Source organism: Martes martes, assembly GCF_963455335.1.
Source record: "Martes martes genome assembly, chromosome: X".
Classification (NCBI taxonomy): domain Eukaryota; kingdom Metazoa; phylum Chordata; class Mammalia; order Carnivora; family Mustelidae; genus Martes; species Martes martes.
In genome coordinates, this window is record NC_137897.1 from 109,413,549 (window position 1) to 109,440,561 (window position 27,013).

A 27,013-nucleotide genomic window follows, 5' to 3' on the forward strand; every position below is an offset into this window, starting at 1 on the left:
TCTGAAACGTCAAGCAGAAAATCTAGGCGTACACGTATTTGTCTGGGAACAGGTTTTGTGACACCACCCGCCATGAGTGAGAACACAAACAGGAAGCACGAGCGTTTATGAAGCACCAGTTACATGCCGAACTGTGTTGTGCACACATCACATACTCTGTTTCATCCTCACAGCGACCCTACAACGTACGCAAGCATCATCAGCACCAGCCTCGTTGTGCTCGTAAGTTAACTCCACCTCGGAGAGAGGGGAAGCCAATCCTCCGATCACGTAACTCAGGAGGGACAGAGCTGCCTTTCCTTGAACAGTTTTACGTTTAGACTACGATTCAAAATTTCAGTTTCTCTCCTCTTCTTGATTTAAAAATGTCACCTCAAAAAAAAATTAAAAATTAAATAAAAATGTCACCTCGACACGGAGCGTCTACCTGGGAGGGCCCCCCAGCAAGCCTACTGTCATATGAAGGACGTGAATTATTGCACAGGTGCCTCTTTAGATCAATCTTTTTCTTTTTTTCTTCTTCAGATCATTCTTCACCTTTCTGGGGAAGGTGAATCTCAGAGCACTTGGTGATTGTCTGAATGGTGACTCAGAATCCTTCAAAAGCCAACAATCCAGACAGCTGGGCAGGAGGGCAAAATAAGCTTGCCATCTAAGGTCTACGGCACGAAACATCAAGAACTAGGACTCTGGGGGCTCCTGTTGTCAAAGCATGCAACTCTTGGTCCCAGGGTCATCGGTTTAAGCCCCACGCTGGGCATGGAGCCTGCTTAAAAAAAACAAACAAACTAGTACTCTATGGAAAAGAAAGCTTGTAACCAATTTGGCGATGTCTGCCTTGGTCACGGGTCTCCTGACTCCTCCTCCGGTTCTCCTTCTCCATTTCATGTTGCTCCTGTGGTGGATATTGAACTAGAACACCTGTCTGCCTTTTGATTCTCCAGCTTGCCAGATGAGAGGGCCTTTTGATGAGATAAAGAATGCACGATAACGAAGATGATTCTAGGTTTCTATTTCTGGGGCACTTAAAAACCATTCAATGAACAAATAAAGCACTTCCCGGGAGAAGGCACCATTTGCAAAGGTTCAACACACCCAGGACATTCTCCCTGTTGTCTTCCTACCCACCAGTCAGCATGAAATGGACAGGCACTGAACACCTCTCTAGGAAAAGAAAGATCATGGAGAACGTTCGTTTGTTGACTCTACCAAACATACCTTTAACATGTGATACCTTTCAGCACGAACTGCAAGGATTTCTTCTATTGAAGGAATGTCATCTGGTAGTTCTGTCTCCGCCAGTTCAGTTCCAAAGGACTGTAACATCTGAGCCATTTCTTTCACTGTGAGAGCAAAATTTTCTATAGCCTGCAAAGAGCCAGTGATCCTTTTAATTCCATGGAAACGGCCATGGACCAGTAACTGTATTTACTTTTATTTAGCTCTGACAATGCACATATACGATGACCTCTCCTCTGCTAAGAAAAGGTGATGTTGCCCTTGGCAATGAAATCTAATTTTGCATCTGAGCCTCTACAAAACTAATGCAAGGTGAAGAGTCTTCTCGAATGCCTTTTATCCAAACATCTGTACTTATTTCTTGAACATCACCGAAAACAAATTTCTTTTTTTAAGTTTCTTTTTTCTAGTCATCTCTACACCCAACGTGGGGCTCAAACTCATGACCCTGAAACCATGACCCTCAAACTCCTCCAACTGAACCAGCGAGACATCACTGAAAACAATTTCTTAAAGATGCCACATACTGAGAAATTTGTTTTCTGCCTCGGTTTAGGCCTATCCTATTAAACTCTGCAAGTGTAAAATGGCTTTCTACAAACTCTACTTCTGAAGAGATGAGAACATCAAAGCCACTTGACGTTCTTTTATTATAACTTATGAGCAAGCATTAGCATTCCAAACACAGCAATGGACAAAGGTGATGGGGGAACAAACTGGTCACGACAATTCATTCAGGCAGAAGACTTGAAACTCTGATCCCAAAGGCCCTGTTGCCCTAAAATGTCAAGGAAGGTTGTATGGTTGATTGTTTCCAAAATCAATTACTCAGGGAAAAAAAAGGGGGGGGCAGCATGTAGAGACCATATAAAGGTTATGTTTCCCATGCAGCTCAAGGTAATCTGCTCTTTCATTTCAAGTCCCATGGGTTATTAAGGGCTAGACACCACTAATTTTGACAATACACTTTTCGTATGAGTGAACAGAGCTGCTGAATGACAAATAAAGATGAACATAGAATCCTGATTTAATTCAATATCACTTCCTTCAGAAGGGTTCCCTAATCTCGGGGATGTGGAGTAAAGATCCTTATGCTATAAACTCACACCTTGAGGCACGGGGCCCTTGCCTATTTGTAAATTTCTCGGACAGAAGGAATCTCTGCTATTATTCTAACCAACTCAGAAGCATCACTCGAAGGAGATGAATACCACTACTCGCATTTCTTGAGGGCTGCTTCTCTCATTTGATCTTCCCAGTAGCCCTAGGAGCTAAAGTACTATTATTCTCACTTTATAGTTGGGAAAACCAAGAGACACAGAGGGTATATAACTCGTGCCAGGTTATACAGCTAAAACTCAGCAGTGCTAAGATTTGAACCCAAACCCTTTGTTTCTTCAAGTTACTACAAGGCCACCAGGAGGGGGTGGGTGGAGAATGATCGCCTTACTCCCTAGGCCCCTCCTTCAACGGCCATCCTCAGTGACTCTGCAGCATTCCTAAATACTTCCTCTGAAAGAAAATCGAGATGTTGAATTATATGTTTTTTGAAAATCGGTGCCCCAGATACCTGTTTTTCCCAAAGAGGAAAAAAATTCTCGAACTAGATTTAAAGGCGAATGTGAACTATAGGCTCTATGGTAAGGGCGAAGACAACATACATTTCTGAAGATGATCCATTCACTGTGGCAGTACTGCAAGGTGCCGCCTAACTCAGGGGTTAACTGCTTGTCATCAATGTATGTCAGCAAATCACTAACTGAGCTCAGCATAACCACCTATATAAATAAGCAAGAAAGATACTGTTAACTGCCCTTCGTGGCATCCCTCCATTCAACTGTACAATGAACTTCAGCATTCATCAGCACAAAGTTATCTTATATAAATGGTTCTAACAGTCCTCTCCTGTACCTCCCCCCCCCACATGTACGCACTACCTTCTTTAAGTAGTAACCGTTTTCATTTACGAAACATTTCTCTGTAAAGCAAAATTGATCTCCATAGAAACCCAAATACCTAATTCTCCTTGATCTAAAATTTTGTACTGTTAATGGCCAAACTTCTGAAAGAATGTTACGCCTACACCAAAGTAAAAGGGCTTTAATGCGGTAATTTAGAACTTAGGAGGAGGGAGTGGTCTTTGCAAAAGTATCACAATTTATGAGGGCTCTATTCCTTACCCTGAAAACGTATAAAAATAGCTTTAAAAAAAAGATCATGGTACTATAAACTAGCTCCGGATATAAGTTCATGGGAGTCAAATACATAAAACACACACACAATTTTGTTTCTAAAAATAAAATGTCCTGATTTTATACACACGCACGCACACATATACACACACATATATAATGTATGTGACATAGATCTTTTTCAAAAGGAATTGCTTATTACAAACTGATTAGACTATTCCTTTATTTTAACAACAGAAGCAGAAGACTTTTAGGCATTTCAAATTTATAGCTTGGGAAGACAAATTCTATCGTTTTCTTTTAAATGCTTTGTGAGCACAGGTAAAACATCAACAGCATGGTACAAATTCTTTATGAGAATTAAAGAGAGAAAACATTTAAATAAAATACTCTTACAGGTAATTTGAGCATGAAGTCTTCCTGACTAAATCGAAATCCAATGTCTGTGAAAGTTCGTTGAAGAAAACTGGTAGGACGCAGAACCAAAACCAAGTGCAAGTTCCCAGGAAAAGAAACCTGCAGAAAGAAAAAACTGTCAAAACATCCACTCAAGTGAGCATGTAGCAGAAAATATGTAATGAAAGGAACTGACTTTGAAAGTAATAAAGGCCACTAAAAGGACAAAACTTTAAAAATGGATATTGATATAATCTAAAAACATGGAAATGGAAACAAAACTAGTGTAAGGTCATCAGATCAGACCCTCACAACATCCACAGCCTGGAATTTTCTCACACTACAATAAATCCCCAGTTACAAAGAATTCTACTCTTGAACGTCATTTTATTTTTTTAAAAGATTTTATTTATTTGACAGAGACACAGTGAGAGAGGGAACACAAGGAGGGAGAGTGGGAGAGGGAGAAGCAGGCTCCCCGCTGAGCAGAGAGTCCGATGTGGGGCTCGATCCCAGGACCCTGGAATCATGACCTGAGCTAAAAGCAGAGGCTTAACCCACTGAGCCACCCAGGCACCCCTTGAACTTCATTTTAAAGTTAGTCATTTGTACTTGATTTATTCTCTGGGAAACAGAATTGGGAGGCAGGATCCTGGGATAACCCTACAAGCCAAAGGGAGCTTCAACACTGTGTACCTGCACTAAAAAAAATGGAAGAAACCTGCGCTGTAGAATCTTATTTCTATTTTCACCAAAGCAACACTCACTGAGTATCATCTCCATGTTCACTCCCTGAAGTTAAGTGCATGATTGTCACGCACCATTAGCATTCAGTGTGCCCAAATTAATAAGATGTAGTCCCCATCCAGCTTGCAAGAAAATGACAGTCTACCAGTGCAGTACATCAGTAACTGTCACTCTATAACCCAAGTTAATAAGTGAAACGAAGGAAATATAAAATACTATGGAACAGGAAGTGGTAGTACAGGGCATCCTAGACCTAGGAAGGTCAAAACAGTCTCTCTGAAGCATAAAAAGGAATTAATTGGGTCAGAATGTCATTTTGGAGCACCAATGTTTCTAGAATACTAAGATGCGGTAGGCGGCCAAGACATAATTACTACAAGACCAGGAGGGCACTATGTAAAATTAGTGAGAGATAAAATAGTATGGCCCAGGGGCACCTGGGTGGCTCAGTGGGTTAAGCCTCTGCCTTCGGCTCAGGTCATGATCTCAGGGTCCTGGGATCGAGCCCCACATCGGGCTCTCTGCTCAGCAGGGAGCCTGCTTCCTCCCCCCTCTCTCTCTGTGCCTGCCTCTCTGCCTACTTGTGACCTCTGTCTGTCAAATAAATGAATAAAATCTTAAAAAAAATAGTATGGCCCAATATTCATATGGGCCAATATTCATATTCATATTCAATATTCATCAAATGCCTACTAGGTCAAGTAACTCGTCAACTTTATCATAGTACCTCTTCGTAATAATCCTGAGAAGTAGGTCCCAGTCAAGAAAGGTGGAGGAAAATGACGCCAGGGAGTGTGGCAATGGGAGGTGGTTCTAAAAAGATGGACAGGAGCCAGATTAGGAGAGACCTTGGGTTCTTCCCTGGAGGCAAGGGGAGACTCTAAGAGGTTTTAGGCAACAGAGCAATATAGTCAGATCTGCATTTTGGAAGGATCGCTCTGGCTTCAGGAAAGGACGGGACTTGGACAAGAGTGAAAACAGCCTGATGAGCTAGGAGGCCGGCCCAGTAATGCAGACCAGGGCTGATGCGTTTCTGAGCTGCAGGTACAATGTGCAAGACACGATGACAGAATATGTCTGATAAGAGAGACTGCACCAGTCAATAACCAATCGCTCGAGTAACGGGGTGCACGACAAGACCCTGGCTGACATGGGGAACACAGGAGAAGCAAGGAGTTTTTAATTTTTTTTTTTTTTTTTTTTTTTTTAGTAATCTCTACACCCAACATGGGGCTCAAACTCACGACCATGAGATCAAGAGTTGCATGCTCTTCCAACTGAGCCAGCCTGGCACCCCAGAAGAAGTGGGTTTTAAGAAGGGGGACAAAAGACTGATTCCCCATTCCTGGACACATGGGGCTGGAAGGGTCAGTAGGACATCCAGATGATGGCCATCAGACAGACATGTGGACAAGTCCAGAGGAAAAGAAGTCTGGACTGGAAATGTTGAGTCATCAGCCCCCAAACAGAGGATTAAAGTTGAACAAAGACAAACGTGACAAAAATGCTTAAAATTGAGCCATCTTTCAGGCAGGCTGGAATATTAATAATGGAACAAAACTATAAAACAAAAATTAATAAGATACAAAGTGGAGACGGGGCATATATGGGAACTCTGCACTTCCTGTGCTCGATTTGCTGTGACCCTAAACCTGCTCTAAAAAAGAAAGTTTAGTAACAAAAAGAGTAACTTTCACTGAGGTATAAGACCTAGAATTTTGGGAAAGACACGTTTAAAACTGGAGATTTTGGGGGAGCGCCTGGGTGGCTCAGTCAGTCAAGCCTCTGACTCTTGATTGCCGCTCAGGGCACGATCTCAGGGTCTTCACACTGAGCCCCACGTTCGGCTCCGTGCTCAGCAGGGAGTCTGCTTCTCTGCTTCTCCCTCTCTCTCTGCCCTCCTCCTACTCTCTCTCTAAAATAAATATATAAATCTTTTTTTTTTTTTTAAACTAGGGATTTTTTTTCCCTCTCCTAAAAAAGAGGTGGGGGGCACCCAGGTGACTCAGTAGGATAAGCATCTGACTCTTAATTTCGGCTCAGGTCATGATCTCAGAGTCCTGGGATTCAGCCCCAAGTCGGGCTCTGCAGAGTCTACTTGGGATTCTCTCTCCTTCTCCCTCTGCCCCTCCTACTTGTGCTCTTTCTGTCTCTGTCTCTGTCTCTCTCTCTCTCTCTCTCTTGATCTCAAATCAAACCTTTAAAAATCTTTGTTTAATTGAAAAAATTTTCAATTTGAAGGGTGCCTGGCTGGCTCAGTCGGTAGAGCATGGGACTCTTGATCTCAGGGCTGTGAGTTCAAGCCCCATGATGGGTACAGAGATTACTTAAAAATAAAATTTTTCGGGCACCTGGGTGGCTCAGTGGGTTAAAGTCATTATGTACATAATGTGCATTTTACTTTATGCTAAACAGGGTACATACTTCCTACAGTTCTTGTAGGAATTAAAATAAATAATGAATATAAAGGCATTCTGTAAACCCTAAAATAAAATACACAAATAATGAATCATGGGACACTGCATCAAAAACCAATAAAGTACTATATGGTGACTAACATAACGTAATAAAAAAATAAAGAGATCATTTTTAAATTTTACCATGGAGGGGCACCTGGGTGGCTCAGTGGGTTAAAGCCTCTGCCTTCAGCTCAGGTCATGATCCCAGGATCCTGGGATCGAGCCCCGCATCGGGCTCTCTACTCCGCAGGGAGCCTGCTTTCTCCTCTCTCTCTGCCTGTCTCTCTGCCTACTTGTGATCTGTCAAATAAATAAATAAAATCTTTAAAAAAAAATTTTATCATGGATTCTTGCACCTAAAGGCAAGTGGGTTTAGGTAGAAAACTTGTGGGTTATCGATAAAGGCTTGCTGAGGGGGAGGCTGGCAGAAACTTGTGAGAACTCTGGACCTATTTTTAGACTGACAGCAGAGTCTCCTTCTACCCCATTTTCTTTAGAAGCGAAGCCTCTTTTTTTTTTTTTAAGATTTTATTTATTTTTTATTTGACAGACAGAGATCACAAGTAGGCAGAGAGAGAAAGGAGGAAACAGGCTCCCCACTGAGCAGAGAGCCCGATGCAGGGCTAATTCCCAGGACCCCGGGATCATGACCTGAGCCGAAGGCAGAGGCTTTAACCCACTGAGCCACCCAGGCGCCCCGAAGCCTTTCCTTCTTCTTCAAATAGATAAATTCCCAGAATCATGATTATACTTACCAGCCTTGACCCAGCTTGCCTTTTTACTTTTTTTCCTCTTAAATGAAATTGCGAGCACCCTACCTTTGCCAGCACTTCAAGCAAAATCTGTTTTATTCTGTCCTGGACTCTAGGTGGACCTGGTCTCATCTTCCTTGTCTCTCTGACTTTCCTTAATGTCATATTCTCTGGTCTCGCATAGGAAATCTCTAGATGCAAGGCCCTCGGGCTAAGCGAATGAAAGCCTGGAATACTGGCCCACCTCCCAAATTGTCAGAGGCTGCAGAGTGAAAAGCAGGATGAGGATGCTATTAGAAACACAGAAGGCCATGTGGCTGCGCTCTGCGTGAGGTAAGGCCCCGGTCTCCGCCTGCCATTCCTCGGAGAGCACGGCTGTCCCGCAGCTAGGTCCAAGGACAACGAATTACACAGGAGGGAACAAAGTTGAGAGGAGAGAAAATTAGAACCAGCGCTCACAGAATCCATAGGAAAGCAAGTACAGGCAGGGTTTGGGGATATCCGTCTGCTGATAAATCAGGGATTTTATGTTAGCTAATTTTTTTTCATATTTCAAACATTTTATTTATTTTTTATAAGTTTTGTTTATTCATTTAAGTCATCTCGTATACCCAACGTGGGACTCAAACTCACAACCCTGATATCAAGAGTAACACATTCTTCTGACTGAGCCAGACACGCACCCCTGTTAGCTATTTATTAAATCAGTTATTGTCTATAGGGCGCCTGGGTGGCTCAGTCAGTTAAGCAGCTGCCTTCAGCTCAGGTCATGATTTCAGGGTCCTGGGATCAAGCCTAGGCTCGATCACTTCAGGCTCCACGCTCAGCAGGGAATCTGCTCTCCCTCTCCCTTGGTGCTCTCTCTCTGTCTCCTTCAAATCAATAAATAAAATCTAAAAAAAAAAATCTGTTACTCCCCATATTTTTATTTATGTATTTATTTGGGGGAGAGAGAGAGAGCATGAGAGGAGAGAGGTCAGAGGGAGAAGCAGACTCCCTGCCGAACAGGGAGCGCGATGTGTGACTCGATCCCGGGAGTGCGGGATCACAACCTGAGCCGAAGGCAGTCACCCAACCAACCGAACCACCCAGGTGCCCCAGTTACTCCCCATATTTGAAAAAGTGGTTTATCCCAAACACTGACACCTGCAAAAAAAAAAAAAAATCCTCTAAAGATAATTCTACATTCTAATCAAACCATTCTTAAGTAAAACTTCCTGATTATTTTATCATACATTCTCCTTCCTTAATTCATTCAAATGCTTAGTGATTTGCTCGTCACAAAAATTAGCATTTTTAAAGAAAATGCATTATCAAGGATGAAAACTTCAGCTGGTGCTTGTATAATTACATTTACAATGTTTTTCATTATACGGTAATTTTAGAATCTTTATTTTGCTACCATGAGGATCCTCCTAGAACACATGGGCTTTGTTAAACTAATAGCTACTCTCAAATTTAATAGCCATTTGGAGCAATAAATACCTTGTAGGCCAGAGCTTTATAACCACCAAACAGCTGGGTGGCACTCAAACAATCCCATCTGATTGGTCAGTTATGTTTTTTTAGAAAATGAAATCCTACAGTTCAGACCCTGTATATGGTTTCCATCCCTCGTGCCCATCAGATCCCGCAAGCAAACCAGACGTACTGGATTTTTCCATCCCCATCCCGTTTACTTATCCTGAACCTAAACAGGTGCTTGCCACACTGTGTAGTTAGAGCAAATCCACAACCTCACATGAACGACTATTTTCCTTAGCTTTCTTTGGCAAAAAAAAAATATATATATATATATATATGTATATATATATACACACACACACATATATATACATGTATGTGTATATATATATAGCACACGGAATACAGAAAATGATACTATGTGGTGTTATACGGTGACAGATGGGAGCTACGCTTGTGGGAAGCACAGCACAGCCCAAAGAAGTGTCCAATCACTATGCTGTGCATCTGAAACTAACATAATACTGTGTGTCAACTAGACTCAAATACAAAATATTGTAAAGTTGTTTTTTTAAGGGACGCCTGGGTGGCTCAGTCGGTGAACTGTTTGCCTTCGGCTCAGGTCACGATCCCAGAGTGCTGGGATCGAGCCCCACGTCGAGCTCCCTGCTCAGCAAGAAACCTGCTTCTCCCTCTGCCTGCTGCTCTCCCTACTTGTGCTCTCTGACAAATAAATAAAACCTTCTTTTTTAAAAAAGTTGCTTTTTTATGATTTTATTTTTAAATAATCTCTACATCCACCATGGGGTCCAGACTCACAACCCTGAGATCGAGAGTCAGATGCTCTTCCAACTGAACCAGCCAGGTGCCCCAAATACAGAATTTTTCAAATACACACATTCATATATACTCAGGACCTCTTAAGGCCTTATGGTAGGGGAGAGGAGACTGGCTAGGTAACCATGGGTGAGAATATAGCTTTCTACTGAAAGCACTATTATAAGAATTACGATCATCATGAGTATTATTATGACATTATGCTAAGTATTTTCCATACATTAGGTTCTATTTTTAACCTCATTTCACAACTGGAGAAATTGACTGTAGTAGGCAAGATAATGAGTCCCCAAAGAAGTACACATCTTAATCCCTAGAAATTATAAATATGTTACTTTATAAGGCAAAAGGGACTTTGTAAATATGATTAAGTTAAGGGTCTTGAGATGAGGAGATAATTCTGGATTATTGGGGTGGAACAATGTAATCACAAGGATCCTTATTAAACAGAGAGGGAAGCAAGAGAGTCAGAGGAGTTGGGACACCAGAAGCAGAGGTCAGTGATACAAGGTCATGAGCCAAGGAATATGGGCAATCTCTAGAACCTGGAAAAGTCAAGAAAATAGATTCTTCTCTAGAGCTTCCAGAAGGAACACTGCCCTGCTAATAACACACCTTTCTTCTAACCCAGTGACACTTATTTTGGACTTCTGATCCCAGAACTGTTAATAGAACACACCTGTGTTGTTTTGAGCTGCTAAGTTTGTTGTTACAGCAGTAGCTGGGCACTAATACACTGAGAACTTCTAGCTTGGAAGTAGCAGAACGAAGAACCCAGGTTCTCCTGACTGCAGAGCCAGACTCTTAAACAGGCTATGGTTGGAAAAGAAAAAGAATATGCATTTTTTCATTGTAGCTCTCCTTCCTCTGGAGAGACTCCTAATGGATAGAAACAGAAGAATTTGGAGAAGCGCAGCAAAGACTGCGCAAGGGTCAGGTTCAAGGTTGAGAGTCGAAACCTGAAACCTACAGCAAAGGTGACAAACATGCATGCCTACCATGTGTTAGGGGGACAATGTAAACATGTGAATTAGGCAGGGTTTAATCGAAAGACAGCCTGAATGAGGAAGCAAATGACAACTCACACTCTCCCTAGATGATGAGGAGTAATAGGAAATGCTGGGGATTCTGGTGAACTGGAAAGCATCGGGCGCTGCGAGAGGGAAGGCACTCACTAGTCAGTTTCAGCTGAATGTAAGACGGAAAGGTGGGCTTTGCCAAGTCACCGATTTCTCAAAAGAAGCCAGAAATCCAGATTTGTACGACACTTGAGGATTTTTAAAGATGGGAAACAAGTTCAAAGTTTGTTGAAACAAACCAGACACATCTTTGTGTTTCGACACATTTGTCTAAACAAAACACATCTGTGGTCTACCAGTTTACATAATGTTTCATGTATCTGAACGCGGGCCAGTATTGATACTATATACTCTTCTGTGATCGCTGGCTAGGAGAATCTTGAGGGGACAGGTCGCTGGAGAAATTTTAACCCCAAAGGCCATAGGGACTTAAGATGAGGTTGCATGTATTCCCGTGTGAACATACACACAGGTATAGAAAGTCCTCTTTTTCTATATGCAGATATTTGTCTAAAGGTTTCAAGAAAATCCACTTTAAAACTAGCATTTCAATGAACAACCTGTCACCTATCATAAGGCGTATCCAATGTACCTATACGACAGCGAAGATCACTCAAGGCCACTGAACTTTTCCATTTCAGTATGGAGATACTATATTTCTAAATTCTTTGCTATGCTGCTTTAAGAATCTCTAATCTGTATGGTTATATAAACATGAAAAAGCACAATTTCTATTTTTTCCACAATCAAACCCTACATTTTAAAACTATAAATTGTTTTTGAGAACCTGTCGAAAAAGCAAGGGGATGTGGGCAAAGGTCAGCCTTATTTTGTATTTTTATAAAAAGAAAAAGAAAGACAGCATGAGAGAGGAAACAGCATTGCTTTTAAAAAGCTTCTTGCAGGCTTTTTTTTTTTTTTTTTTTTTTGGAGTGTCAACATGTGACTGCTTAAAGGCACCTCAGTAAGATGAACACACTGCCCACCTTCAACAGGGCTTGGAGCCATTTCTCTAGTCACTGCACATGGCCACTCCCCAGCCCTCCCCAGCCCACCCCAGCCCACCCCAGCCCTCCCCAGCCATCCCCCTGCCTGCCCCAGCCCTCTGTAGCAGCTCTTACTGGTTCTTCAAGTTAATGGGCACAGAATTAACCAGCTCTTTCCTTTCCCACCTAGAGATGATTTACTCTCTTCTCAAGCCTACCCTCAAATTCTCTAGTTACATGGCCTTTACAGCAGTCAGAACGCCAGTAACAACAAAAGGCATAAACCTGATGCATCATTTCAGTACTATAGTCTGGAAATTAACCTAATTTAAATCCTTTGTGCGGCATTTAAGAGAGGCGATTCATACACCCTATACGCACTTGTCAGTTACTCTAGTTATTTCTTTGAAAATGTTTTCTACATTTTCTACCTCAGGGCAGAACAGTCCTGGGCGATACTCCTTCGTTGAGGTTTTGCCCTTCTTGTCTGTTCTCTTCCCCTCCCTCTCAATGGCCACAGTCATCACGATTTCCACTGAGTGACCCGTTTAATCCTCTCTTTGGACTTTAGATCCACTGTCCCATCCTTTCAGGTGAAACCTAGCATAGCCTCCAAAATCAGCCCAATTCCAGAGATCCCACAAGGTCAAACCACGGTGTCACCAGCAAGTTTCAAATTTTTCACTCTGGTCAAGCCCACGCATGTAAACAGAGCAAATGTATCTTCCACTATAGTTCTAGGTCTTGAACTTAATCCAATAAATTTCATTTCAAGATATATATTCCTAGGGGCGACTTAAAATAATTCATTGCAAAGAAAAATGGAGGACAGAAACAAAGTAAAAGAAACATATGCTCTTGCTTAAGGTCCAAACAAATGTCACCTGCGTAATGGTCCAGTATGAACACGTCCTACCTTCTCTACATAGACTCAGAGCCTTTTCACCTCAGTAGCCACGCCATGGTTTCCTTGGTAACCTGTATCTTGTGTAGCACAGCAGCAGACTAGATAGGTTTATTCAGTTAGAACTCGTATGCTGTATTTACGTGTGTGCATATTAACATATGTGTATACAGATAGAACTAAGTTCGGCACTGAGAAAACATCTATGTATATAAAGGAATTAGGAACTTCCGGAAAGTTTAAGTCAGTTTCTTCTGATAACAAAAGTACCAATGTCAGTTGCACCCAATACCGCTAAGCACATACACAGGCATTTCCTGCGCACTAGAAATTGTCTAAAGTCTGAAACTATTTATTCCCAAGTACAAAATCATGCGTAGGGCTGAAGATACAATTTTGTCAAGAGAAAAAGATTCACATCTTCAGCTGCAATTTTTAAAATATCATTCTGTCATAAAAGCTTTTTAAGAAAATAAATCATTCATTTACCCACTGATGTTAACTCTCATCCAGCAAAAATAAAACTCATACTGGTTTAGTTCCCTTACCTTACTTTTGATTCCAAATGTCATTTTTTTTCCCTAAGGCTGGTTTTTACTTTGTTTTTCTGTGTTGTCTCGGTTTTTTTAATAAGAAAGTGTTATATTTTAAATGGTAACATCAATAATGTTAAGTTTTCAAAGAAAAAGAGTGGCATTTAAAAGATGACCAGTTATTAAATCAGCCAGTGTTCTTTCACATTTCCCCAAAATACATCTAAGTATCACTTTAGAAATTTGCTGGCAATTTAGCATACAAGTGAACCAACGAAGGGAAAAAAAATAATTACAAAAGTGTTTGAAACCTATCTGAAAGAAGAGGTTTCTAAATCCTAGTCTATAACGAAAAGCAAGTCACTTTTTTTCCCTTAAAAAAAAAAAAAGTTGCCAACAGGCTAGAATCCTGCATCTTTAAAGTTGGAATCTGGAGAACAGATGAAATCTGAAATATCTCAAATCATTAGACTTAAAATTTTTCACTTGAACAGTAAGTAACACCCAGGAAGAGCTGCCTTTTCAGATGCTGATGAAGTCGGCTCCAGACCTGTCCAGGATAACATCCTCGCCTTGACCACGGTGAAAAAGAGATGAATCCTTTTGTTAGCTATTATTTTAACTGGTGATTTAAAGCTAGCCTGCCCAACGATTCAAAACTGTTCATATGGTCTGACACAAATAACCTCACTAATGAGGCTTCTTCATCAACTGGATCACATTCAGATTTCTGAAATCACGTTCAACCTCCTGGACTCCTTTTACGTTTCCCTGTCAATATCGCAGTAATCACATCAAGGCAATTCATGCAAATACACATCTCCATTCTCTCCATCTGTCCTTAAAAGCCCCATGCAGCCTCAGTCTGTGCTATAGCACCATGCTGCAGCATCCCTGCACTTGAACTTGGGAATACAGGCTTTCCAGGACTGCAGGCAGAGCCCTTACCGCATTCCTTCTGAACCTCATCTTGCCTCTCGGGGGAGTTGCTTCTGCCATCTCGCCTATACACAAGAACACTCTTCTTTTCCAATTGTCAATGCAACATTGATGAAATATGAGCTGCTTCTGGGGTAGTGTTTAAAAGCGGCAGCCAAAAATCTCTGTCACACAAAGCTACCGTGGCTGCTTCCATCACCGCGGTGGCGGTGGCGGTGGCGGCTCACAGAAACCCCACTGCCCCTGATTAGTCAGCTGACACAGCCTGCCCGGCTGCTCATTGTAATTCACGGGGGACACATTCCCCCAATTACTTAGCCAGACTGAGCCTCCTGGATTAGCTCGGGAAGATCAGGCATGTCCTAAGAGTGGAGGAAGGAAAAAAAAAAAAACCAAAACACTCGACTCTCCTCCTAGGGGCTTGCTGGGACTGGCTTTCCCCTCTGCGCAGTTTGATTTTTAAGGTGGAATGCTAAGAATCTTTGTGAAGGTAGTATTAACCGATGTCTTTATTCCTGTCCTACGCTACCCGGCCCTATAACTTAAAATACACTTCGGGATTTGGGTTTTTTTTTAATATTATTATTAAATTCTATTCTGAGTTTGAGCCTTGCGAAAAGTCACCAGTTTATGAAATTTTGATAATAATCCAGAAAGAACACACCAACTTTTTCCCGGGGCACCTGGGTGGCTCAGTCTGTTGAGCCACAAGCTCTTGGTTTCAGCTCAGGTTATGATCTCAGGGTCCAGGGTCCTGGGATTGGGCCCTATTTGGGCTCAGGCTCAGCACAGCGTCTGCTTCATCCGAAGATTTTGCTCTTTCTCTCCCTCTCCCCCTCCCCTCGTTCATGCTTGCTCTGTCTCTCTCAAATAAACAAAAGCTCTTTTTTTTTAATTATTATTTATTTATTTGAGAGAGAGAGAGAGAGAGGGAGACAATGAGAGAGGGGACACAAGCAGGGAGAGGGGGAGAGGGGGAAGCAGGCTCCCCGCCAAGCAGGGAGCCCAATGTGGACTCGATCCCAGAACCCTGGGATCATGACCTGAGCCAAAGGCAGACGCTTAACAACTGAGCCACCCAGGCAATAAAAGCTCTTTTTAAACAATTTTGTTTCCAATCATTAATTATGAAGTATAACCTAACTGCATAGTTTATTTTGGAATTTACAAATTAAGGTCTTTAAATTGAGTTGTATAATTATTTCAAAGATACTTGTTCAAAGTAATATGCCGAAGACGGCTGCAGCTATCTATACAGGGGCAATCAGAAAGGAAATCCTTTCTGAATGCAACTCTTGCTCTTGAAATTAGCTTGCGTTCAGTATTTATCTTTAATGCAAACTGTGCCCAATGGCTAGTCATGGTAGAGATGTAATTAATGTGCTCTTGAGTATGGGCATAGAAACTATACCACGAATAGAAACATTTAACCTGTTAAAAGGAAACAGCGCTTAATCTACATATCACCCTCACCGGGTGCCCCCATCTTGCCTCGCACCAGCAGTCTGGCAGTTAAGAGAATGAAGGGACCCTGAGTGCCAAGCTCTGGGCTGAATATGGTCCATACTTCTCCATGGAAAGACCATCCCTAGGGAAACAGAAAGGGGACCTTCGCCTCCCAAGAAACAAATCACTATTACTCTGTTGACCCTCAACTAACAGGATCAAGACCAAATCTTATCTTTCTCTTTTAGAAGAAAAACAAGACTGTTCTAAGTGGCCTATTTGATTAATAGAAATAAAATCTTAACAAGAAACGAATGCCATGTGCCCAATGGTCACTCAATGAAAATTAATTTAATCAAGCAGATAGTTTGGGCAAAAAGAAAAAAGCTGGGCTGTGTAATAAAAAAAAAGTTTCATTATAAAAAGTGTTTTATTTAGTATAAAAGAATCGTGAACCGAAATCTCAACAAGCCCAAGGACGGATGTTAAAAGGCCAGAGCAAAGGTAAATAAATAGCTTTTACTTAACTTTGCCCCACTGACACGGCTCAACAGTGTACGCTGGGCAGATGTACTCTCTCCAAAGGAATTTTACCTTTTTCCCAAAAAACACTGAATGTATTTGTCTACCCACAAGTCATTTGGAAAACGATCAAAAGCAGCAGGTGGAAAGAGCACCAAATGAATTTTCTCGAACTTCATTCAGTTCTTGCTCTGCCTCGTTTTGCTCCTTAGCTATTTGACCTTGGAGTCATCACCAAACCCTCCCCTAAGTGTGTATATTAATGTAGTTCCCTCATCTACAGGACAATTGTAATACCAACCTGAAAGGCAAAGATGTGTTACAGGAAGTCAAGGTTTTGCTATTTTACTTTAGTAACGTGTGTGCATTTCCTGTTAACTCTTCTCCCCACTGCTTATTGTTACACACTTCTGTTAAAGAAACAAACGAAAAAACCACTTTGATTTGCTCAAGATGAAGAATAATTTGGGCTGGGTATGAAGAGTAATGATCTCACCTGTCGTACCATGTGAGCGTATTTCTTATGCTCAGCAGCTAGGTTAGTAGAGCAAAAAGAACACTTGGCTCGGAAGTCCAACACCTTAGATTTTTGTCTTGCTTTCACGACCAAATCAACTGCCTTGGGAGAGAGTGGCCTCCCATGTCAGTCAAGGAGACAGAACGTCTGATGATTGATGATGTTGGGTTCTCAAAGAAAACAAATATATTGATTCCCAGCTACTTTGGTCTGACGGAGGAAGTCAGCCACATGGTACTTCTTGCCAGCTCAGTCATCTACGGGTTCCTCACCTCCCTCTTCTATGAACAAGTGTCAGACAATGCCACCAGAATCCAGCTGAGCCTGACACCGTGAAAGATTACCTTGGCTCTGGGCAGGATTGCAGCTCTCGTATTTTCCTCTTAGGGACACTGTTTTCCCTATCTGGGTCTCAGGAAGCTGGGGGCTAGATTCTGAAAGGGAGCTATTATAAGTTGTATTATAGTTGAGTCACTTCCCTACTCTATCCCAGGGAGGGAAACGGTGAGAAAGACGCACATCAAAATGTTAAAAGGTGTTTCTTTATGGATGGATGAATTATGACTACTACTTCAAACTTTCTTCTTTATGCTTTTCCATATACAACAGAGTGAGTATACAACAGAGCTATTTCCATTAAAAAAAAAAAAAAAAGCTCCCATAAAAACTCACCTTGCTCTGAAAGGCACCATGAGTCTCTTCTCACTCATAACTTGAACCACTAACTACTTATTCTTTCCCATTAGGTTTTATTTTGGATGAGTTGTTTAGCTTAATCTCCCCTACCAACCCTTCTTCGGACTTTCCCATCTCACCATCCCATCTTTTTTTATTGTTTCATTGTGTGCTTTTATTGTCCTCATTGCCCAATAGCAAAATATTCTGTACTCCCGCAAACAGAAAGCATTGTGTAAAACAAAAATAAAAAGCTGCTGAGGAGTGCATTGGTGCTTACTGAGATTTTCTGGAGAGAAATTTTGAGGGAAGACCATGTATCCAGTCTTCGATCAAGTATAATGGTAAACCGGGAGTCAGATCCATTTTGCCTGCAAGATAAGAGGAAATAATGTTCTTAGTAACTACCCAAATTTGCTAGCTTGTGCCCTTAATTCTGACTATTTCATTACATTTGATGTCTTTTTTTTAAAGATTTTATTTATTTATTTGACAGAGAGAGAGAGAGATCACAAGTAGGCAGAGAGGTAGGCAGAGGGGGAGGGGGAAGCAGGCTCCCTGCTGAGCAGAGAGCCCGATGCGGGGCTCGATCCCAGGACCCTGAGATCATGACCTGAGCCGAAGGCAGAGGCATAACCTACTGAGCCACCCAGGCGCCCCTACATCTGATGTCTTAACTAAAGATAAATTTGGATTGGGAAAGCTATCAAAAAGTGCTATGCTGGAAAACCAATTTAATTCCATGTTCTACTACTCAATATTTAAAATTTCTTTTTTGGCACTAACATCATTCTTTTAAATAGTCAAGTGATAGCATAATGCAGCTAGGTCACTAAAATGAATATGACATCCTGCAGTCTTGGGTAGGAGAAAACCTTACAGACAGCTGTCCTTTATGACATCAGATTTACCTTTTCGTGGCAATCCATCAAGAGCCAGGGATCCACCCATCCATTCATTCACTCAGAAAAACACCATTAAATATAGGTTTCTATCTCGTCTGCTCCTTGAGAAGGCAGTTTAATGAATAATAAAACTTTTATTTGCCCTAAGAAGATCTAAAAGACTTTCAAGCTTTAAGGGATGCACTACAAATTCAGTTTCTGTGATTTGACTTCTGTTCATGCAACTCCATATTTTTACCATTGTAGATTTGTGGCCTCTCAGTCTTCAGGATTAATAAATAGAAAATGTTTCCTTTAAAAACTTTTGTTTTCAACCTACAAGCACCTGGGTGGCTCAGTCAGTTAAGCGTCTGCCTTTGGCTCAGGTCATGGTCTGCCTTTGGCTCAGGTCACGGTCTCGCGGTCCTGTGACAGATCCTCATATCAGGCTCCCTATTCAGTAGGGAGCCCGCTTCTCCCTCTGCCTCTGCCCTTCCCCTCTGCTCGTGTTCTCTCTCTCTCTCTCTCTGTGTGTGTGTGTGTGTGTGTGTGTGTGTCTCCCTCAAATAAATAAATCTTTAAAAAAATAGATAAAAATTTTGTTTCAACCTAAATAAAATCTTCAAGGAAGCTTTTGAAACTTACCTTTTAAAGCATTCTAGTCTCAGATGACTTCTAATACCAAAAAGATCCTCCTAATAAATTCCAATATCACTTTTGAGGCTACTTAACATTTGATCTTCATATTTTACCCATGAAAGAAGAGCTACCCTCACTCTGGGCTAGTATGATTTCCTTTTAGGCAAATCAAAGGCTTTAAGTATGATTATCATTTTCAACCTATGTTTTTCTTCATGAAGACAAGTATCTCCAGACTCCCAATTTTGTTTTCACAGATCGTCGGTATAATTTTTATAGCAATTTAGGTAGCTGTTGGCTTCCCCTTCTAAGTTTTATTTCTTATCTGCTCTGAAGGTGAGTCTTATAATCATAATAATAATAACAGTCACACTAAAAAGCCCTTTTCCTGTTATTACATTCAAATGGGTCTCTAACACATACCAAACTGAAAGAAATGTAATGAAATACTATACCTGGCAATAGATGTCAAGTAAGTCAGCACTTTTGCTATCACTTCTTCGGGTATACATCTGAAATTACAGTTTTCTGGGAAAGTAATGATCCAATCATTTTCCTTTCCCCGGCCACCTAAAACCATTAAAAAAAAAATCAACCAAATTAACAATTCATGTAACAGCAATGCAAGTAAGAGGATTTGAGAGGGACAGTTTGGGGCCAATATAACTTTTATAAGGATAATGGTCTCCACATAAATCAAAATGGCACCATGCCCTTAAGTTAAAAAAAAGGAAAAGTAGGCAAGGGGCACCTGGGTACTTCAGTCAGTAAAGCATCTGACTCTTGATCTTAGGGTCTTGATTTCAAGCCCCACACTGGGCATAGAGTTTACTTAAAAAAAAGAAAAAAGTAGTCGAGTAGTGTCTAAATGAAAACAGAATTTAAGAAAGAGAAAAAAGAGAGAGAGAGAAGGCAAACCGAGTGATTATACTCAGAAGAAATTTTCATGGAGGGGCACCTGGGTGGCTCAGTGGGTTAAAGCCTCTGCCGTCGGCTCAGGACATGATCCCAGGGTCCTGGGATCAGAGCCCCACATCGGGCTCTCAGCTAAGCGGGGAGTCTGCTTCCTCCTCTCTCTCTCTCTCTCTGCCTGTCTCTCTGCCTACTTGTGACCTCTGTCTGTCAAATAAATAAATAAAATCTTAAAAAAAAAACGAAATTTTCATGGAATTCATATACTTAAAAACACAGCTGATCCTTCATACTGGACAACCAAGTGTCCTGGGAAATAATGAGACAGGAAATAAGTGCTGTTCTAATGAATTTTTAGAAGAAACAACATAAGCTTTAACAGCAACAACAGTATAGGACTCTTACTAATGCAAAGAAACAAAAACCATGAATTCTCTGTGGGTTAAAATTTAGTGTGCGGATAATCACGTCAAAAAATGGGCAGAAGACATGAACAGACACTTCTCCAATCAAGACATACAAATGGCTAACAGACACATGAAAAAACGTTCATCATCATTAGCCATCAGGGAGATTCAAATCAAAACCACACTGAGATACCACCTTACACCAGTTAGAATGGCCAAAATCAACAAGACAGTAAACAACAAGTGTTGGAGAGGATGTGGAGAAAGGGGAACCCTCTTACACTGTTGGTGGGAATGCAAGTTGGTACAGCCACTTTGGAAAATAGTGTGGAGTTTCCTCAAACAATTAAAAATGGAGCTACCCTATGACCCTGTAATTGCACTACTGGGTGTTTACCCCAAAAGATACAGATGTAGTGAAAAGAAGGGCCATCTGTACCCCAATGTTCATAACAGCAATGGCCGCAGTCGCCAAACTGTGGAAAGAACCAAGATGCCCTTTAATGGACGAATAGATAAAGAAGATGTGGTCCATATACACTATGGAGTATTATGCCTCCATCAGAAAGGACGAATAAAAAAATAAATAAATAAATATATTTAAAAAAAAAATATATATATATATAAAAAGAAAGGACGAATACCCAACTTTTGTATCAACATGGACGGGACTGGAAGAGATTATGCTGAGTGAAATAAGTCAAGCAGAGAGAGTCAATTATCATACGGTTTCACTTATTTGTGGAGCATAAGGAATAACACGGACGACATGGGGAGATGGAGAAGAGAAGGGAGTTGGGGGAAAATGGAGGGGGAGACGAACCATGAGAGACTGTGGACTCTGAGAAACAAACTGAGGTTTTGGAGGGGTGGGAGTGGGAGGTTGAGTGAGCCTGGTGGTGGGTATTGTGGAGGGCACGTATTGCATGGAGCACTGGGTGTGGTGCATAAACAATGGATTCTGGAACACTGAAAAGAAATGTAAAAAATAAATAAAAATGAAAAAAAAAATTCAGTGTGCACCTACTCGAGAGCCCTCTACAAAGCATGGAGGATAAGGAACATTGAGAGTGAAAGCCACCTAAGTACAGGGATGAGCCTTACATGTGTTCAAGGTCCCACCCTACAGCTGGTCCAACAACTGGACAGAGTAGACACTCAGTAAATATTTAGTGCTAAATGGAAGTTGAAGGATTATTTAATGAGGAAAGTTACAGGGTGGTCTTTGAATTTAGCTTGGTACTAGAAATTCTGTGGTCCATATATACACCGGAGTATTACTCAACCATCAGAAAGGATGAATACCCAACTTTTGCATCAGCATGGATTGGACCAGAGATTATGCTGAGTGAAATAAGTCAAGCAGAGAAAGTCAATTATCATATGGTTTCACTTACTTGTGGAACATAAGGAATAGCATGGAGAACGTTAGAAGGAAAGGAAAAGTAAATTGGGGGAAATCAGAGGGCAAGAGGAGAGAGACTGTGGACTCCGAGAAACAAACTGAGGGTTTTAGTGGGGAGGGGTGGGGGGTTGGGTGAGCCTGGTGGTGGGTATTATGGAGGGCACGTATTGCAAGGAGCACTGGGTGTGGTGCATAAACAATGAATCTTGGAACACTGCATCAAAAGCTAATGATGTATTTTATGGTGACTAACAGAACACAATAAAAAAATAAAAAATAAAAAAATAAAGATGTAAGGTTATAAAAACATTCAATGTGCAATAAAAATATGTCAATGGCAGGGCACCTGGCTGGATCGGTCGGAAGAGCATGTGACTCTGTTTTTTTTTTTTTGAAGATTTTATTTATTTATTTATTTGACACAGAGAGAGAGAGAGAGAGATCACAAGTAGGCAGAGAGGTAGGCAGAGAGAGAGAGAAGCAGGCTCCCCGCTGAGCAGAGAGCCCGATGCGGGACTCGATCCCAGGATCCTGAGACCATGATCTGGCTCTGCGCTCAGTGGGAACTCTGCTTGAGATTCTCGCTCTCTGTCTCTCTCCCCCTCTGCCTCTCCCCTCACTCACGTGCATGCTCTCTCTCTCTCTAAAATAAATAAATCTGGGGCACCTGGGTGGCTCAGTGGGTTAGGTCTCTGCCTTCAGCTCAGGTCATGATGCCAGGGTCCTGGGACTGAGCCCCGCATTGGGCTCATTGCTCAGTGGAGAGCCTGTTTCTCCCTCTCCCTCTGCCTACTGCTCCCCTACTTGTGCTCTCTCTCTCTCTGTCAAATAAATAAATAAAATCTTCTTTAAAAAATAAATAAAAGGGGCAACGGGGTGGGTTAAGCCTCTGCCTTTGGCTCAGGTCATGATCTCAGGGTCCTGGGATCAAGGCCCACATCAGGGTCCCTGCACAGCAGAAAGCCTGCTTCCTCTTCTCTCTCTGCCTGCCTCTCTGCCTACTTGTGATCTCTCTCTCTCTGCCAAATAAATAAATAAAATCTTTTTAATTAATAAATAAATAAATAAATAAATCTTCTAAAGAAAATTAATAAAAATAAAAAATAAATTTTACCACCCCTCTCTCAATAATTGATAGAACAAGTAGACAGGAAATTTGCAAGGATACAGTACACCTGAGCAACAATCATAACCAACATGACCTAATCGACATTAACAGAAGATTCCATCCAACAAAAGCAGAATACACATTCTTTCCTGGTGCACTTGGAAAAAAAACAAATTCATTCACTGCCTTAATCTTACCAAGAGAAACATGATGGAGACTCCCCATTCCCAAGTCATACTCTTGAATCAAACTATTACATCAAATGATAAATCTTCTAAGCTTAGAGAACAGGATGAAGATTATCATGGACAATGACAGCATCTACCCAAGAGTTTCAAAGGAACTCAAAGGAGAAACTGTACAACTCTAAACCGAGAGATACAGCAAATCATTAAACAAAGGGCCTCTACAGGTAGAGTATGGTAGAGAACTAGTCATATGAGTCTTACATAACAAGGGCACCTGGCTAGCTCAGTCGGTAGAGCGTGTGACTCAATCTTGAGATCATGAGCTCGTTGGGCATAGAGTTTACTTAAGATAAAGACATAAAAAACTAATAAACAATATATAACATTTGTATATTATATTTAATTAACAGACTTTCCCAAGCAAGCTGGTAAGCACTATAGTTAAAGACAGAACCAACCAGCACTTAGGAAAGCTTTACCTATCGAAGAAAAGAATGCTTATAGGGTAAATGTTTATAAGGGTAAATTATAATGGACCAATCTATAAACTGTTATTACCACCGAATACCTACAAGGACCGCGCTAGGTAGTAAATGTGTGAGAAAAGAACAAGAGGGGCTTATATTCTAAGTCGGGAGGTTTTAATTATTTTTCCACCAGAAACCCTTTCTTCACAAGAACCAATATGTTGAAGCATTTTGAAAACAATAGCCAGAATCTTGAAAAAAATAAAGAAAAAGGGGGGGTGCCTGGGTGGCTCAACCATTAAGCGTCTGCCTTAGGCTCAGGTCATGATCGAGCCCCACATCGGGCTCCCTGCTCGGCGGGAAGCCTGCTTCTCCCTCTCCCACTCCCTCTGCTTGTGTTCCCTCTCTCGCTGTGCCTCTCTGTCAAATAAATAAAAATCTTTAAAAAAGAAAAAAAAAGAAAAGAATTACCAAAAGCAGATAAAGAAACTGTGGCAGAGATCTGGATGGGGGGACAAGCCTTGAGGGTCGTTCTGTATGGAACACAGGTGGAAATTTGAGGAAATCTCAAGAGTGACAATATATCATACATTTATAGCACTTATAAGAATAAAACATAAAGCTACATTAATTAAGTCACCACTAATTCACAATTATCGTTAATTATAGTCATTAAAATAGAGGCCAGACTAAAGTGTCCAATTAGGATCATCTATAAAGTAAACGCTTGTTTAGTACACTGAGCATGCTGATACCACTTCAGGCACAACAATTAAACTACTTAAAAGGAGTGAGATCAGTTCTCCTCCTCTCAACTCCGAAGAGGCATTCATTTTCATGCAGACAATGCAAACTCATAAATTTCTCGTATCTGTTTAGTATAATAATGTTTAATGCTATAGTTCAAATTAATACTTGAAAGTCATTTGCTTGTCTTGAAGCAAAACTTTCCCTAGATTTCTGAATGAGTCCGAAAGAGAAGGAGGGTTTACCAGTTATCTCTAAAAATGAGGAATGCTACTGAGCCGTACTACTCACAACAGCCAAATGGTGGAGGCAATCCAAGTGTCCCTCAGTGGATGAATGTAGTAGATACATGCAATGGAATAGTATTCAGTCTTAAAACGGGAGGAAATTCTGACATATACTGACCTATACAGCTTGGATGGACCCTGAGGATATTATGCTAAGTGAAACAAGCCAGTTACAAAAAGACAAACCCTGTATGATTACGTTTCGTGTAGTACCTAGAATTGTCAAATACCCAGAGGCCCCAAGTAGAATGATGGTTGCCAGGGCCTGTGGGGAGAAGGGAATGGGGAGTTACTTTTCAGTGGGTACAGAGTTTCAATTTTGCAAGATCAAGAGTTCTGGAGATGGATGGTAGGGATGGCTGCACAACAGGGTAAATGAACTTGATGCCCCCAACTGTACATTTAAAAATGGTTAAGATGGGCTCTCTCAGGTCCTCGCTTCCAAGATGACCAAGGAGGAATGACAGTTGTGCCACGAAGGGCCACAGCCACGTGCAGTCTATTCATAGCACCAATGGCACCCATTGTGTCCCCAAGGACAAGGCCATCAAGAAGTTCCTTGTTCCAGGGCACCTGGGTGGCTCAGGTGGTTGAGCATCCAACTCTTGGTTTCAGCTTGAGGCATGATCTCAGGCTCCTGGGATGGAGGCCTGCATCAGGCTCTGTGCTGGGAGGGGAGTCTGACTGAGCTTTCTCTCCCTTAGCCCCTCCCCCAACTCGTGTGTGTGTGTGTGTGTGTGTGTGTGTGTGCGCGCACACACACACGCATACTCTCTCTCAAATAAATAAAATCTTCTTCAAAAAAAAGTTTGTGAGGCACATGGGTGACTCAGTGGGTTAAGCCTCTGCCTTCAGCTCAGGTCATGGTCTCAGGGTCCGTGGATCGAGCCCCACGTCGGGCTCTGTGCTGGGCAGGGAGCCTGCTTCCCCTTTGCTCTCTGCCTGCCTCTCTGCCTACTTGTGATCTCTGTCAAATAAATAAAATCTTTAAATAATAATAGCAATAATAATTAAAATTTTAAAAAGTTTGCTATTCGGACCACAGTAAAGACCGCCTCCGTCAGGGGCATTTCCAAAACCAATGTCTTCCAGGCCTCTATGCGTCCCAAGCTGTCTGTGAGACGTTACTGTGCGAGCTGCGCCGTTCCCAGCAAGCTAGTTCAGAAGCTCTCCTGAAGCATGGAAGGACCCAACACGTTCACCCCAATTTAGACCCATGCGTGCTACCCCCCACCACCTTCACAGAAGCCCATGTAAAGAGCTAAGTCCTTAAGCACTGAAGAGAAACTGTTCTCTGGAAAAAAATAAAATGGAGCTCATACACTAAAAAAATGGTTAAGATAGTCAATTTTATGAGTATTTTATCTTAAACTTTAAAAATTATATACAAATGCACATACACTAGTGCATATATATATATTTTAGAAAAATAAACTTACTTTATCATGTGTAAATAAAAGCCTAAAAAAATAACTTAGTACATGTTCTCAATTAGGCTGACTTGACAGCATTTCAAGAAATACTTTAATCAGAGCTACGGTGGAGGAGAAAATCTCCAAGAAGTCACCTCAGTTGCCACCTTCCCTCTCAGCCTGCACCCACCTAGGTGAACTCTCCTCGCACCTATCGTGCGGTTCCAAAGGCGTGCCTGAAAGTCGAATGCACGAGGGCGGGAAGATGGCTTTCATCACATATCTAAACACATTTAAAAACCTCTATCCTCTAAATGTCTATTCGTTTAGCAACTATGTGCACATTGAATAAATGTTTATCAAAATAGTCAGCATGCGACTCTTGATCTTAGGGTCTTCAGTTCGAGCCCCGTGTTGTGTGTAGAGATTACTTAAATAAAAACCTAAAAAAAAATAAAATAGTGCCTCTCAAACTCTGTATGTGTGTGAGTACACACACACACGCATGTGTGTGTGGCTACTTATATCATAAAGCCCACACTCATTTTGCTAAGAAGGTCATACATTTATCTGGTCGAAATACATGAAAAGTCCACTTACCAGACAAGAAGGCGATATCTTGCATTAAGAAATGACTGATGTCCTTTGCACAGAGAAGCAGTTCAGTTTCTATGACAAACGAGAAAGGGACAGAGATGGCATGCACGTTAGAGCACAGCTAGAAACATCCCCATGATTTCTCATGATGCTGAAAGGCACCCTGGGGGGCCGCGGACACACCGCTCATCTCTGCTTTCCTCCTCCCAGCTACACGGCAAGCAAATCGCACCCTTGAAAATATCACTGGGTAAGTAGGACCGGTGTCCAAGT

At 41.5% G+C, this 27,013-nt stretch overlaps 1 protein-coding gene across 1 annotated transcript in view; it reads right to left on the reverse strand.

Moving 5' to 3' along the window:
• The window catches only part of MCF2 (MCF.2 cell line derived transforming sequence), a gene marked incomplete at both ends in the record, with an annotated part of 75,517 nt that extends 48,749 nt beyond the window's left edge, over window positions 1–26,768 (reverse strand). Inside the window, 6 exons of the mRNA XM_080795582.1 lie at window positions 1,219–1,368; window positions 2,901–3,017; window positions 3,828–3,947; window positions 17,968–18,058; window positions 19,666–19,780; window positions 26,744–26,768. Coding sequence (XP_080651708.1) covers window positions 1,219–1,368; window positions 2,901–3,017; window positions 3,828–3,947; window positions 17,968–18,058; window positions 19,666–19,780; window positions 26,744–26,768 — 618 coding nt within the window. The remainder of the gene's footprint in view (window positions 1–1,218; window positions 1,369–2,900; window positions 3,018–3,827; window positions 3,948–17,967; window positions 18,059–19,665; window positions 19,781–26,743) is intronic.
• Between the last annotated feature and the right edge of the window lie 245 nt (window positions 26,769–27,013).